We start from the raw sequence: 16,222 nt of genomic DNA on the forward strand, positions 1-16,222 counted from the left end.
TTTTGTATAAAAAAATTTTACAAAGAAACTTTTTATAAAAGCTTCAAATGAAAATTTGGTTTGAATAATTATTCTTAAAATGTAATTTTAAGTATTTCATCTATTTATGCAGAAAAAATTTGGATATCAAAATTTTCAAAAATCACTTAATTTTGAAGCTATTTCAAATAGATTTTCATAAAAATCATTTTTAAAATACAACTTTTTGGAAAAATTGAGATTTTGACTAAATTTTGGTCTTACTAATATATGTTTATGCTATATGATGTTAAAATGAGTGTTTCATTTTAGAAAAAACAAATATAAAAAAATTTATAATATTTTGAAAAATAATTTTAAAAAATCTATTTGTAAAAATACAAAGAAAAAATTCATTTTTTTAAAGTCGAAACAAACGGGCCCAAACCCTAAAATAAAATAGCTTCATTCCGCTTTTAATTCAAGAATCCAAAAAGAACTTCAAAAAAGAAAAAGAAAACGAGTTCCTCAAAAAAATAGAGAGCGAAAATATCATGTTTTGGCGGGACAAAAGAATTTCATTTAAAAAACCTCAAAGAAGCATACTGTAAACAACATTTACCCTCACAATTCGAACCCAATAAAGGAACTGAGTTTCACTCAATCCACAACGACACTGTTCTCCGTCGTTTCCAAATGGATTCGGAGCTGAAATCGGCCAAATCCTCTTACCGGACCGCCAAGGAAGAAGGCAACCACCGCGAAGAAGCGCGTTGGGCAAACGTCATCGGCGACATACTCAAGAACAGAGGAGAATACGTCCAAGCCCTCAAATGGATCCGACTCGATTACGAAATTTCTCGCAAATACTTACCTGATAATCAGTTGCTCACAACTTGTCAATCCCTCGGCGAGATCTATCTCCGTCTCGAGCGTTTTAACGAAGCCCTAACTTACCAGGTCAGTACTCTCTTCTTCACAGTAAACCAAAACCCTAATCAATGTATTTTTTGGAAATTTATTAGCAAAACCCTAATTAATGCATTTTTGGATTGTAGAGAAAACATTTAGAGCTTGCTAGGGATGCTAACGACCTCGTTGAGCAACAACGAGCTAGCACACAGCTAGGTCGAACTTACTACGAGCTGTTTTCGAGATCTGAACACGATCACAACTCAGTTCGCAATGCAAAGAAGTATTTCAAGAGTGCAATGGAACTGGCGGTTGCTCTAAAAAAGAATCCGCCTAATAATAAGTCTTCATATCTCAAGGAGTATATTGATGCTTACAACAATATAGGAATGCTTGAAATGGAGATTGATAACTTGCAGGAGGCGCAGAAGATACTTGCTAAAGGATTGGAGATTTGTCACGAAGAGGAGGTTAGTGAGTATGACGATGGGCGTACTAGGTTGCATCATAACCTTGGGAATGTGTATATGGAATTGAGGATGTGGAATGAAGCTAGCAAGCATATTAAGAAGGATATTTTTATTTGTCACAAAATTGGACATCGTCAAGGGGAAGCCAAGGGGTATATTAATCTTGGTGAAATGCATTATAGGACTCAGAAGTATGAAGAAGCGCGGTCTTATTATGAGAAGGCACTTGGTTTGGCAAAGTCCTTGGAGGATGAGGATGCTTTGGTTAGACAAATTAATCAAAATATTGAAATTGTTAAAGAAGCTGTTAAAGTTATGGATGAAATCAAGGGAGAAGAGCAGAAACTTAAAAAACTCAAGAGAGGTATAGCCTCTGCCAGAGGGACACTGCACGAGCGCAACTGTCTGCTACAGCAAAACGGGTCTCTTGAACGCCTTGTTGAGAAAGCAAGGATGATCTCTGCATGGGAGAAGGTATCAAATCTATCTTGTGTGTTTCTACCATAATTCTTTTAACCTATTATCATATTCATGCAAACTATAATGACTATTTACTTGAAAAACCTTCTTTGAACAAGTGTTAATGTGGCAATTCATAACTTTCGACACTTGTGCTTGTGGTTCCAAAACGGAGCCAGGCTTGAAGTTTGCAGGGCCCAACTTTTCTCTCTCTTTTAGCCCTCCGCTGCTCATAGCTCTGGGTAAAATTGAACCATTGTATTATCATTTAATGATTCATTCCAAATTATATTAACTGAACATAATAACGTCTAAAGAATTGTCCGAACTTTACATGTTGGTTGAGCTCAAGTCGTGCAAATTGTAATCGACGAGCCCAACGTTTGATATAAAGTACTGTAAAAGAGCCAACACTATACATATATAACACTGAAAATTAGAAGTCGGCGTGACTATCTTTTGTTTTTGGACAAACCTGGCATCACTTCCTAAATTTACCTATGTGGTCCAAATACCGGTAAGACCCCTCTCTGGAGGCAAACGAGTGCCTCCATCTCTGGTGCCAAATAGGATTATTTTCAACCTATGAACTGTGTTTCTGGAGTGTGTTCAATTGTACTTGTTGTGTTTAGGAGACAAATGCTTAGCTGACACGGTTCTGTTTTATTATATAAAATTCTTCATTGGACCTTTTAGAACCTATGTTGTTAATAATATTTCACGTCAAGTAACACCTACCCCCTAAAATGCTACAGTGGTGTAGTGGGTAGTGAGATAGACGCTATTACAAACTACAAAGTAAAAGTAAATACTAAATAAACAGGAAAATACACCAAATTAAAGAGACCATCATAATTATGATCAAAGAACCTAAAGTACAAAACTTAAACAAAGAAGAAGAGCATAATAAAATTGAGCTAAATGTAGGAAGAACAAAATGATTATCTGTGAGCTAGAACTCATTAAGAACAATGATTAAATGAAGATAGTGGTTTCAAAATAAGGATTTGAGGAATTTTGCTGTCTAACCCCTAATAGCAAATGAGATAGTGGTTTAGGGCCAATGTTTTGGCTGCAATTAGAGGCTGCAAGCCTGCAACAACTGCTATTGCAGCTATTGCAGACGGCAGCTTGCAAATTCGCTGCAATTAAAGGCTGCAACAACCGCGATAGCGAGCTATAGACAAAATATCAGAACTCCCTTTCAGCATACGTAAGTGGAATTCTTTTTGGTTTGGCCTACTATTGTAGGTTTAAAGAACTGATGTGTTACTTATGGATTAACCAGGTATTTATTGATTTTGTTTTAAACCTTTTTTTCTAACTTAGGAACTTCTTTAATTGGAAGCTGATGCATATATTTGCAATCAAGAGAAAATTAAAGTTTATTCTGTAACATATTGAAGTTTGCGAATTTTCTAGCACCAAAAATAGGTTAGCATCATCATGGTTGCTTAAAGCATGAATAGTATTAAAATTTGTAGTTTTGCTGCACACACTATAATTTGATAATCTATAAGCCTTATTTGGTGAATAGAGACTTTTTGAAGCTATGAAATGTTTAGTAATTCCTAAAGTGTGATGTTTCTTACTTATCAATGTGTTGTTTAGTATTGTGAATTTGCAAAGGAGAAGAAGAAAGTAGCACATGACCTTAGTGACAGGCAAAGGTTGGGTGATTCATATCTTGATGTTGCAGAATCATACCAGAAGCTCAGAAAATTCAACAAGGCAATCAAATGGTACAAAAAGAGCTGGGAAGTGTACAAAACAATTGGTAACTTAGAGGTAAAACTTCCATCATTCTATGATATAAACTTAATATGTCTCTTCTCTTCTTCCTGACTTCAATTTAACATACCATGAAGCTGAAAATAAAAACATGTACGATCATTTGTATAAATGTTCTATTTAGTTTTTTTATATGGAATACAATTACAGATGCTTCCAAAGAGGAGTCATGTATATTATAGAATAAATTCTTATGTATTCTATGATATACAGCAACCCAAATAAAGTAAAACATTTGACACAGAATTTGAGTATGTGCTGGCAGATTTATTAATGCTTTATAATAAAATTTAGACCATGTAGTCTATTCATACTCATTATACATTAAGAATGTCTTCCTTGCTACAGTCATATTAGATATCTATCAAACACCTATATCGTATCTGACATGACCGGGCATTTCAATCCTGACGTGACCCTTCAAATTCTGTATATGTCTGTCAAGTTTATTCTTCATAGGTTGCTTTGGATCCATAGATTAATTTAGGTCAAAAAATTGACATTTATTTTTCGCCTTTGTCCATAATGAGGATGGTGGTCAGTTTATTCATATGCTTCACTGGTAATGATTATAGGGGCAAGCACTTGTGAAAATTAATATTGGTAATGTTTTGGATTCTACTCACAATTGGAAAGAAGCATTGGATGCATATAAAGAGAGCTACAGGTAATGATATTCATTGTATTAAGCTTTACGGGTTGGTTTTTTCCTTGAAATTAGAGAGATTAAGTTTATGGAACACCATAAACTTTAGATTCTTATGGATTCTCTAAGTCCAAGTAGCCAAATATATGCTGAGGTTATGATTTGCTTTTCCCAGAAACTTTTGATGCAACTTGGTTGCATATAAGCAGTGTTGTCGATGGTGGAGATCCAAAATCTGCCATATCCGCAGTTTTGTGGTGCCATTATAGTGGATTATGTCAGAGAAATCCGTAATATCGATTGATGGTTACCATTGCGGCGAGCCCAAAAACCGCCATGTATATCTGCCGGTGCGGCCATGACAGATATTTGATAACACTGCATGTAAAACACTAATTCACTTCAGTTGTGTTATAAAATAATGAAAAAAAATGCTATCATGAGATTATTCTCATCATGCTGATTATACTCTACGTATATTGGTCTATATGAATTCTTAGAAGTTACTGCTTTAAAATATTGTTAGTTGTTTTGAAGTTGCTTGCTTGATTAAAATGCCACAACATGCTCCAAACCAATGCTATTAAAACCAGACCAGGCCTGCCAGTTCAACTGGGAATCAGATCTGGTTCTGTGCCAGTCAGCCCATGAAAACTGGTAGGTTTAAAGATCCGGGAGAAGTCGGATAAACTGCAAAACCGGTGCCAGTGTCATGGGATGGGCAGTGCATACAAGAGTAAAATTTAAATGCCAATTACTTATGTGATCCATCCTTCATTAGAGTTGCTTAAAAATCATATTCTTTGGTGAGCTTCTTTTGATGGTCTTGCATAAAAACCATTGATTTGATCATATTATATTGCAGGATTGCTGTTGAAGTAAACCTTCCTGATGTACAACTTTCTGCCTTGGAAAATATGCATTATAGCAACATGATCAGATTTGATGACGAGGATGAGACCAGGTAGCTGATTCAATGAAAGTCTGTGTCTTTGTTAAAATTCAAATGGTATAGAACACACTTAATTCTGAATAAAATGAGTTATTAAATTAAGTAAAGCTAAGGCTCTTAAATAGCCATGGTAAGAAACAGAAAGAGCTAAAAACCAGGTCACGTCTAACACAATCTAAAGGACCTGAATACTTGCTTAAGAATAGGTCCAGCAAAACAGAATCAAATACTAACATCACCATCCTATAAACTAGGACACTTATTAAATATAATTAAAGACTAAATCAACAAGGACTGCTGACATCATCACTAACAGTCTAACAATTGCTCCCCTAAACTGAACATGCCAGAAGCATTTCAGTTTACCTCCTCAGCTGACTTCACTCCAAGTGCTTCTCTGAATCTTTCAAACAGCTCCAACCTCATAGGCTTAGTCATAATGTCAGCTAACTGCTCACTTGTACCACAATGCTTCATATCAATCACTTCATCCTTTGTGAGATTCCTTAAGAAGTGGAACCTTACATCAATGTGCTTACTCCTTCCGTGAAAAACTGGATTTTTTGCAAGTTTTATTGTAGAAGAGTTATCGCACAGAACCTTGACACTTTTACTTTGAGTACCTCCAATCTGCTTCAGTATCTGTTGCAACCAAATGCACTGACATGCACAAGAAGCAGCTGCCACGTACTCCGCTTCGGTGGTTGAAAGAGTCACCACTGGCTGCTTCTTTGATGACCAAGCCACTGCTCCTCCACTTAGCATGAAAACATAACCTGAAGTACTTTTTCGATCATCCAAGTCTCCTGCATAGTCACTGTCAGTATAGGCTAGCATCTCATCTTCACATCCCCTTTTGTAGAATACACCAAGCTCAGTAGTAGCTCTAATGTATCTGAGAACTCTCTTGGCCGCCATCATATGAGATTCCATAGGATTGGCCATGAAACGACTTATCAGACACACACTATAAGCCAAGTTAGGTCTTGTGACTGTCATGTACATCAAGCTTCCCACCATTTGCTTGAATAATGTTGCATCTGCCTTTTTTCCATCTTCTTGTTTTGTCAGTCTATTACTTCCTGGAACCATGGGATTCTTAACTCCATTGCAACTCTCCAACCCAAACCTTTTCAGAACTTCTTCAGCATACTTCCTTTGACCAATGTGAATGCCATTAGAGCCCTGCCGTATTTCAACTCCCAAGAAATACTTCATCTTATAAAGATCAGTCATCTCAAACTCCCTTTTCATAGACTCTTTGAACTCATTCACCATAATTGAATTATTGCTAGTAAAAATGAGATCATCAACATAGAGACTTACAATTAGGATCTTGTTCTTCTCTTCTCTTTTGATGAACAAGGTGTGCTCATAGCCGCTTCTCTCAAACCCCTCCTTAATAAAGTAGCCTTCAATTCTGCTAAACCACGCTCTTGGTGCCTGCTTCAGACCATATAGCGCTTTCTTTAGTTTGTAGACTTTCTTTTCTTCCCCATTGACCACATAACCTGGAGGTTGTGCAATGTAAACATCTTCATTCAACTCACCATGAAGAAAGGCGCTTTTGACATCGAGTTGAAAGAGTGTCCATCCATTTCTTGCTGCCACGGCTATCACCGTACGAATTGTGTCCCATCTAGCAACTGGAGCAAAGACTTCATTATAATCTACTCCCTTCTCTTGTGCATATCCCTTAGCCACAAGCCGAGCTTTACACTTATCTATCTCACCATTCTCATTCAACTTGGTTTTATAGACCCACTTTACTCCAATTACTTTGACTTCCTTTGGCGCATCAACAAGCTCCCAGGTTTCATTCTTTACAATGGCACCGATCTCCACATCCATTGCATCCCTCCATCTTTTTATTTTCACTGCTTCTTCATAGTAAATAGGATCATCAGAGGCTATAAACAAAGCTAAATTTTGTACCTCTTCTTCTTCTTCTAAGAGTCCTTCTCCGCTTGTATAATCTTGAAGGTACGCTGGTGCTCGAATGATTCTTCTTTCAGGCAGTGTAGGTGTTGTAGCATCACTGTCTCTGTGATCAGATTCTCCTTCTTCTTGTGAATTCTCACCTTTACTTTCTTTATCACTAGAGGCATATGTGTCTTCATCAACTTCTCCCCAATCAAGAATGTCATATTTTGCCTCTTCTTCTGTCCTTCTCCAATCCCAACTTTTCTCTTCCTCAAATACAATATCTCTACTAATTATCACCTTCTTTGTCATAGGATTGACCATTTTGTATCCTTTGGACTCTTCATTATACCCTAACATCACACACTTTTGACTTCTAGCATCCAACTTCAACCTCTTTGCATTTGGTACATGCACATTTCCTACGCATCCGAACACTCGAAAATGATCAACACTGGGCTTGATTCCACTCCAACATTCTTCTGGTGTCTTATTATTTACGGCAGAGGTTGGACTTCGGTTGAGGATGTGGCACGTCCACTTCACAGCTTCTGGCCAAAACGAAGTAGGCATCTTCTTCTCTTCTAGCAAACATCGCACCATGTTAAGAATAGTACGATTTTTGCGCTCGGCAACCCCGTTTTGTTGAGGTGTGTAGGCTGTAGTCAATTGCCTCTTAATGCCTTCAAGTCTACAAAACTCTGTGAACTCCTTTGAGGTGAACTCCCCTCCTCTATCTGTTCTTAATCCACAAATAGATAGACCAGACTCCTTCTCCACAACATTTTTAAAGTTTTTGAATGTTGTGAAAGCTTCACTCTTCTCATTCAAAAAATAGACCCAAAGTTTCCGGCTAAAGTCATCAATAAAGGTTAAGAAATACCTTTTGTTGCCGTATGACTCTGGAGTGATCGGTCCGCAAATGTCTGAGTGTATTAGTTGCAGCTTCTGTGTTGCTCTCCACTTGCTTTTCTTTGGAATGATCTCCCGATGTTGTTTCCCTTTCATGCAGCTTGTACACACATTGGTTGGCACCTGAAACTTGGGAAGTCCTCGGACAAGTTCCTTTTGCTGTAATAAATTCAGACTTGTGATGCTTAAGTGACCATATCTCTTATGCCACAACTCACCAATATCATCCCTTCTCACACTTAGACATGTAGGTGATGTATGTAATACAACATTAACCAATATTACAAACATCCTATTAGATGTCATATGTGTGTGCATGATTAGCCCCCTTCTGGGATGATAGACTCGACATTCTCCATTTTGTATCAAGATAGCCAAATCTTTCTCTTGCAACTGGCCAATACTCAATAAATTATTTTTCAACTCAGGAACATAATAAACTTCTGATATTACCTGAGTTACACCTTCTACTTCAAGTCTGATGTTGCCCTTCCCTTTCACTGGCATTCTGAGATTGTTTCCAAGTTTTACTGATTGGCTGAATTGCTCATCTAGTTCCACAAACCATTGCTTGTTCCCTGTCATATGGTTAGAACAACTAGAATCAAGAAACCATACTGCCTCTCTCTTCGAATGGTTGTTCTCAACATAGGACATCAATAGAAGTTCCTCCTCTTCATTCAACTCTACATAATTGGCCCTTTTCTCCCAATCAGGACACTCATATTGGAAGTGCCCTAATTTATGACATTTGAAGCATTCAACCGTAGCCTTGTTGAAAGCATGTCTGCCTCGTCCTCTACCTCGTCCTCCTCTATTCATGCTTCTACCTCTTCCTCTTCCTGATCTCTCATCATAGGTCACTTTCAGTACTTGTTCCTCTTCCTGGTGTGCCTGCATCCTTTGTTCATGAACAAGCAGACTTCCATGCAATTCATCAATGCTCAAGACACTTAAATCATTAGACTCCTCTATTGAACAGACGACATAGTTGAATTTGGAGGTCAATGATCTAAGTATCTTACTAACCACTGTGCTTTGCTCCATCACCTCACCATTTGTCTTCATTTTGTTGACCACTGTTAAAGTCCGCCCCAAGAAGCTGTCTACTTTCTCTCCTTCTTTCATGGCTAGTAACTCAAGTTCCTTCCTCAACGCTTGAAGCTGCGCTCTTTTCACCTTCGTGGACCCTTGATACTTTTGTTTCATTGAATCCCAAATCGCCTTCGATGTTCTCTTGTCGAGAATTGTTTCCAATATTTCTCTGTCAATAGCTTGAAACAAGAAATTTTTCACCTTCAAGTCTTTGAGTTTAGCCTCCTCCACACTCTTTCTTTGTGTCTCACTTGCTGTTGCGTTTCCGATTGCCGGTGCTGGAATTCCCTCGTCCACCAAGTTCCACATCTCCTTGCTCCTGAGGAAATTCTCCATTGTCATTGACCAGAAATCATAATGGCCATCGAACTTGGGAATGGACGGCTGCACGAACTTTTCTAAGGTTGACATCTTGATCTCTTTGTGTTTACTCACACTATCAGGCCCCTTTCGGAGCTCTGATACCAATTGTTAAAATTCAAATGGTATAGAACACACTTAATTCTGAATAAAATGAGTTATTAAATTAAGTAAAGCTAAGGCTCTTAAATAGCCATGGTAAGAAACAGAAAGAGCTAAAAACCAGGTCACGTCTAACACAATCTAAAGGACCTGAATACTTGCTTAAGAATAGGTCCAGCAAAACAGAATCAAATACTAACATCACCATCCTATAAACTAGGACACTTATTAAATATAATTAAAGACTAAATCAACAAGGACTGCTGACATCATCACTAACAGTCTAACAGTCTTTTTATAATACATTTCTTGCAGTTTCATTAAGCTACTCATGATCTTATTCAAACATTCTAACCTTCGGAAGCCGAAATGTAACCTGCAAAACTGAATCCATTTTATCATTTCCAATATCACTGGTCCTTTTTCTGTACCTGTGATATTACTTATTATCAATTGTGGTATTTTACAGGAGGCTGAAACTTCTAATCGATGAGCTGAAGAAGTCAAATGAAGAGCAAGAAGATAATAGTACGCCTGAGGATTATTGTCCTGAAACTGATAATGAAGAAAATGATTGTATGTCAAATAGCGAGTCTGATGAGTTTTGCTTTCCAAAGAAAACTTATAGATCAGAAACCCTGACATCTGGAGAAGAATTGAATGATGATAATGTGCCTATTAAGTTGCTATATCAGTCCATTAAAGGTTCATCTAGAAATACAAGTCACAAGGGAAGTCCTGCCAACTCTACCATGCAGGTTGACCAGTCACCCAAAAGTGTGACAAAACAAACAAGCAAGCATCAAGAAGTTGTTGGTCGTAAACGTGTCCGTGTAATTCTTTCCGATGATGATGATGATGATGAGATGGAATGCTCAAGCAGAAAGGACCATGACTGTCTTTTAAAGAACTTGCCCAATTGTGATGCAAGTATGTTATCCTTGTTAGTTGCTTTGCTCTGACCTAAAGAATATATACTAAAATTAAGTACTGACTTATATTTGACCCCATGCAGTCGAGAGTAAAATCAGTCCTAGTAAAATTCAGGTAAAAATCTCCAACTCTTTGCATTTGTGACTTTTACTCTGGTACTATCAGCCTGTGAATTATTTGTGTTTTGAGATGGCAGGTTGTCCCGGAGAATGGATCTAAATGTGCAATTAATGTTGAAGAAAGTAGTAGTTCTTTCAAAAGCTGGAGTACAAATACAGCCACTAAATCAGGCAGACATTCTAGATCATTTAGCAATGATTTAGCTGGTGAACCTGAGTTTCACAGTGGTTCTAAATGCGATACAGTTGTCTCTGGCAAAGAAAATGGTGTTGCCCATCCCATGACACATCATTCCCGAGATGATGTGAGTTCTATGTTACCAAACTGACATGTTCATCATTATTGCTAATGGATATTTTTCTAACTTCAGACCTCCTTTATATTCTCTATTTGCAGAAATATATTGCATGTCGGATTGGGAATGATATTATTTATGTTGAAGCAGCCTTGTGCGCTGCTGGTGATCATTTCAGCATTGACTCGTTAAAAGCTGCAGTTGCATGCCTATACTATCTACAATTTCCAACAGAAAAGAGATCAGAGGGTAGGCAATTCCTGGTTTATATATTTGATGTCATAATCAATTATATCAGTATTAAAAATCATCAGTAAATAAATTGCAGTTTAACCAACTCCATATTATCTTCTGATACATTTACTTTGTATCCTTTCTATTTTTTTATTCCATTTACTTTGTTATTGAACTTTTCCTTCAGTTCAACATATTTTTCTTCTAGCCTGAGTTCACATGTGGCTCGCATAATTTTATGAGCAGGTTTGTTGCCCATTATTCATCACATAAAATGTGCTGGAAGAGATATAGAATTGCTGGAAAGTGTTGAAAAGCTTAAGGAGCATCTGCAAAACAACATGGTTGAAGCTTTCATTGATGGTATGCCTTACTTGCGCTTTTTGTTTATCCAGTGATATTACCATGCGTTTATTTTTTGTCATGCTCCTTTTTATCTGGTTTCTTGTCTGGAAAATTATCTCCAAGACCAATTTGACACATGTGATGCTACACTTAAATATGTGGATCTTTAAACTAGTTGAACATGAATTAGATTGTTATCTATTGGTAGAAAGTTATTAATTTGTTATCTATTCAAGAAAGTTATTAATATGGATCTTGCAACTTTTGTAAATGACAGTTACAGCTGAACAAATTTGTTGAGGCTGTAATAATTTCATTTTTTAACTGATAGGAACCTAGATAAAGGACCTTAGTTTTCAGAGAGAGAGAGAGAGAGAGAGAGACATAGAGAGGGAGAAGAATAACATAAGAAAGAAGTAAAAAAAAACTTTTATTTAAAGAACCCATTTTGAAAATTTTCCTTCCAAGGGTTTATCTTTATACCATAGAGCCTATGCCCGTTTTCAAATGCCTCCTTTCATCCGGTGCTTTTACCTAACTGCTTTGTAGATTCTAACTGTAGCTAAATAATCAAGCATTCAACCTTCATACTTTGATCCCCTTCACATTTATTCTTGCGGGTCCCTATCAGACACATAATTTGATTTTTTCCTCAAAATTTTAATCTTAAGGATGGATTCAGAAGTGCCTAATAAGAATGTACGTAGACCGCTGCAAGGAGTTGAGTGAGGAACCAAAAATCAAGGTGCTGAAGAAACTTTACAATTTAGAGGTAAGGATCCTAGTGGTACCGTTGTCGCTTGAGTGACATATATATGCCTTCTGTTTTTTAGACGCTGAATTTTGATACTTTCTTACAGCTGATTTTTGCTTTGTTGAAAACAGGTATCAGATGATGAAATCATTGTGTCGGACTGTGATCTGCAAGATTTGTCTATAACACCATTGATAGATGCACTGCAATCCCAAATGACATTTTCTTTACTTGATATCTCTCACAATTGCTTAGGTAAACTTTTCTGATTTGTGGTCTTTTTGCTTGTAGATTCTACTGTATAATTTGCTTACAAATCTTCTAGTACCACTACTCTTTAATCACGCTTCTTGCCTTCTTCAAGAGGAATCACTCTAATGGTTCTAAAGTCTCATTTATTTCATCTATAAAATCTTTTAATACGTCCTTTTGTTTGTGAAGAATAGTTTGAATACCAAAACCATAAAAAGAATAAAAATAGAGTTAATATGTTGAATACTTTAATAATTTTTTTTTTCCATCCACTGAATTGAAATATTAGGAAATGGGACAATGGAGAAACTTCGAAAAGTGTTCACAACATCAGGTCAATCTTACGGTGACTTAACTCTGGATTTGCACTGCAATCGATTTGGCCCAACAGCTTTGTTTCAGGTATGATACCACATGCAACCCTTTTTGTCTTTTGTGTTTGTCTCCCCTTGTTCCATGCTTATAAGTTATAACATTAGTTCCTTTTCAATGAGAATATAGTTTGGAGAATCTTAATTGATGGTTGTTCTTTATCTTCCATTACAAACAGAGATTTTCAAAAGTTTGACTCAAATATAATGGAGGCATACACTTGATGTTAGTTACAATATTTTAAAAAAAAAAAAAAATTCAATTATCAAGCTAAAATAACTGAAATATCAGCTCCTGCTCCTACCAAAGGGCATTTCAATATTTTCAAGTCACAATCTTACACAAATATCCTACCAATGCATGAGTTGATTATTTATGATAGAACAATACTTGGTTTATTTTGCATGACTAGGATGCCCCCAATTTGCTATTGCCAATATATTAAAGTTGTGTATTTCTGTCAGATTTGTGAATGCTCTCTACTATTTGCTCGCCTCGAAGTGCTTAACATTTCTGGAAACCGTCTTACTGATGCCTGTGGATCTTATCTTTCAACAATCTTAAAAAACTGTACAGGTTAGCCACATGAGTTGAATCTTTGCCAACGGGAATATGGTTTCTATTACTTCCCTTCACTCTTTTCTAGCATACATGGTTCTCATTTTAAGCTTTGAAAATGTCTTTATAAAATTTAAATTGTGGTACACTTATGGTCTTTTTAAATAGTATGGTTGAATTGTATGTGGATTCCTGCTGTGAATATCTTTTGACTTTAATTTACTTGCATCTTTTTGTATAGCTCTTTGTAGCTTGGATGTAGAGAACTGCAGTATCACATCCAGAACCATTCAAAAAATTGCTGATGCATTGGACTCTAAATCTGTACTTTCACACCTTTGTATAGGTATGATAACCTACAGCTCTTTTTAATTCCCTGATACATGTGATCTTTCTTGCATAATGGGTAGTTTACTTTTGACAGGACACAACAGCCCTGTATCTGGGAATGCTTTAGTCAATCTTCTATCCAAGCTTTCTACATTAAAAAGGTAGAATCAATATGCCGGTGCCACCATCCTTTTCTTACATAGCATCTTGGCAGAAATTGTATTATTTTAGGGCATATAGAAGTTTAAATTAAATATTCTCATTGTAGGTTTTCGGAGTTGAATATGAGTGGTCTAAAACTAGGCAAACCGGTAGTCGATAGCCTTTGCCAGCTCACAGGGACCTTGACTTTATCAGGACTAATACTTGGAGGCACTGGTATTGGAAACGTGAGTAAACCTAGCTCCTACCACGTGTTCTCTCTATTGCATCATTATTGTTATTTCTAGCATGCTTACCTCATTTGAAAGGATTGAGGCATTATTCTGCAGGAAGGGGCTATGAAAGTAACAGAACCATTGCTAAAAGGGACAGAGGAGCTTGTGAAACTTGACCTATCATATTGTGGGCTAACATCTGATTATATTTTAAACATCAATGTTAGTTCATTTTGTTCCATCCTTGAGCTGAACCTGGAAGGAAATCCCATAATGCTCGAGGTTTGTTCACTGTAACTGATTTTCAATTTGTTGGTACTCTTGTAATTAGGGGTGGAAATATGTTAGGCCAATAAAGACCCACGTCCTAACTCCTAACCTACCTCTTACCTAAACAGGTCAGCCCAAACCTGTTTTTTTAAAATAGACAAATTTAAGATTTTTTAAGAAGCCTGTTTACCTAAAAAGGTTAGGCTTTAGGGCACTCAAGAAAGTCGCAGGCTTATTAGACCTACCTACCTAATTAAATATGAATAACATTTTTTGTTACTATTATTATTATATTAGATTTTAAAACCTTTTCATTAACTTAAATATATTAGCCAATATTAAACTTTTACATATTTAAATGTATTATTATAAAATATAATTGAAATAGAATGTTATATAAATTGTAAAATGTCATATTATATCTTAAAATAGAACTTAATCTCATTTGTCAATTAACTTGTTAGTCTATTCAAAGATATGTCAGGTTACTTATTTATTAAACATTAATAGAAAATAGGCATTTAAGTAATTTAAGTAGGTTAACAGGGCATACTCGACTTTCAAAAATATACATCATGTCGGACTTAGACCTTGCAAAGTCTAACTCGGCCTAGCTTATTCCCACCCCTACTTGTAATGCATGTTTGCTTGACTTGTTTCACTTGTTATTATGTATTGCTGTAACACTTGTCATAAAATCTGGCTTCTCTAACAACTTTTTTTTTCCCTCTGCCTTAGTTTCACTTTATATAGATCTAACCTCTAGGTAAATATGTGCCTGCTTTACTGATAAGAGTTTAACAAGTTTTATTATCAATGGCTTGTTTTAATATCTTTAATAAAATACAGGGCTGCAATACTCTATTTTCGCTTCTGACAAACCCACAGTGCTGTCTCAAAGTTTTGGTCCTTAGGAAGTGTCAACTTGGGCTTGCTGGAGTTCTTCACATACTTGAGGCTCTTGCAGGTAGGCTTAAAACTATATGTGGTTGTTAGTTTTTCAAAAGTACTACTATTGTAATTCCAACAGTTATGTTGCTCTTTTTTTTATCAGATAACAGCAGCCTGGAGGAGCTTAATCTTGCTGATAATTCTGTTTCAACGGAACTTTATGTTCTACAATGTGATGTATCAGCTAAAAGCTGCTCACAGAACCAGGAGCAGAAAGTATCAGCTATAAGCTGCTCACAGACCCAGGAGCAGAAAGTATCAGCTAAAAGCTGCTCACAGAACCAGGAGCAGAAACTTGATACTGTGAAAGTTGATGATAATCAAGAGGTGTTATGCCCTCTAAATACTTTCGCCGATCAGCTGGAAGTTGCGGATAGTGAAGATAGGGCAGAAGCTGCTGCTTCTGGAATTGACGACAGCTGTGCTAGTTCATGTCAAAGAAATTCATCTCCCGAGTGCCAATTCACTCAACAATTTTTAACTGCTATTGCAAAGGCAAAGAACTTACAACTACTAGACCTTAGCAATAATAGTTTTTCTGCACAAGCTTCAGAAACATTCTATGGTTCGTGGACAACTTTACGACCCCTTTCAAGTCACAGGCACATAACTAAGCACATTATTCACTTCTCAACCAAGGAAAAGAAGTGCTGCAGTGTGAAACCGTGCTGTAAGAAAGTTTGATCTGTGGCTCCCATGTTAATATACTGGCTAAAGAGTAAAAGACAATTCTCCAGTCAATGGAGACATATTTATGAATAAAAGAGTGTGCTGCTATATAAATATGTTCATCTTCAACAGCTGTAATTTATGAACATTAATTGTAAGGAAGTACAGTTCCTTCGGTTTCA

The 16,222-nt window shown here is 36.5% G+C and overlaps 1 protein-coding gene across 1 annotated transcript; it reads left to right on the forward strand.

Annotated features, from left to right (window-relative positions):
• The first annotated feature begins 475 nt into the window (after positions 1-475).
• LOC131602839 (protein TONSOKU) lies at positions 476-16,222 on the forward strand. The gene is made up of 20 exons (XM_058875047.1): positions 476-918; positions 1,017-1,814; positions 3,411-3,587; positions 4,166-4,257; positions 5,102-5,200; positions 10,050-10,510; positions 10,596-10,627; positions 10,710-10,937; positions 11,030-11,177; positions 11,409-11,525; positions 12,179-12,279; positions 12,393-12,516; positions 12,803-12,915; positions 13,350-13,461; positions 13,685-13,789; positions 13,868-13,934; positions 14,042-14,162; positions 14,265-14,432; positions 15,270-15,387; positions 15,475-16,222. The coding sequence occupies exons 1-20, from the start codon at positions 655-657 to the stop codon at positions 16,053-16,055; spliced, it is 4,026 nt and encodes a 1,341-aa protein (XP_058731030.1). The 5' UTR covers positions 476-654; the 3' UTR covers positions 16,056-16,222.

The sequence above is a fragment of the Vicia villosa genome, linkage group LG5 (genome assembly GCF_029867415.1).
Source record: "Vicia villosa cultivar HV-30 ecotype Madison, WI linkage group LG5, Vvil1.0, whole genome shotgun sequence".
Lineage (NCBI taxonomy): Eukaryota > Viridiplantae > Streptophyta > Magnoliopsida > Fabales > Fabaceae > Vicia > Vicia villosa.

Coding starts and splice junctions, on each gene's coding strand:
- LOC131602839 (XM_058875047.1), top strand. CDS start 655: ATGGATTCGGAGCTGAAATCGGCCAAATCCTCTTACCGGACCGCCAAG. Junction 12,280..12,392: donor AGAAACTTTACAATTTAGAG/GTAAGGATCCTA, acceptor TGTTGAAAACAG/GTATCAGATGATGAAATCAT. Junction 12,517..12,802: donor TATCTCTCACAATTGCTTAG/GTAAACTTTTCT, acceptor TTGAAATATTAG/GAAATGGGACAATGGAGAAA.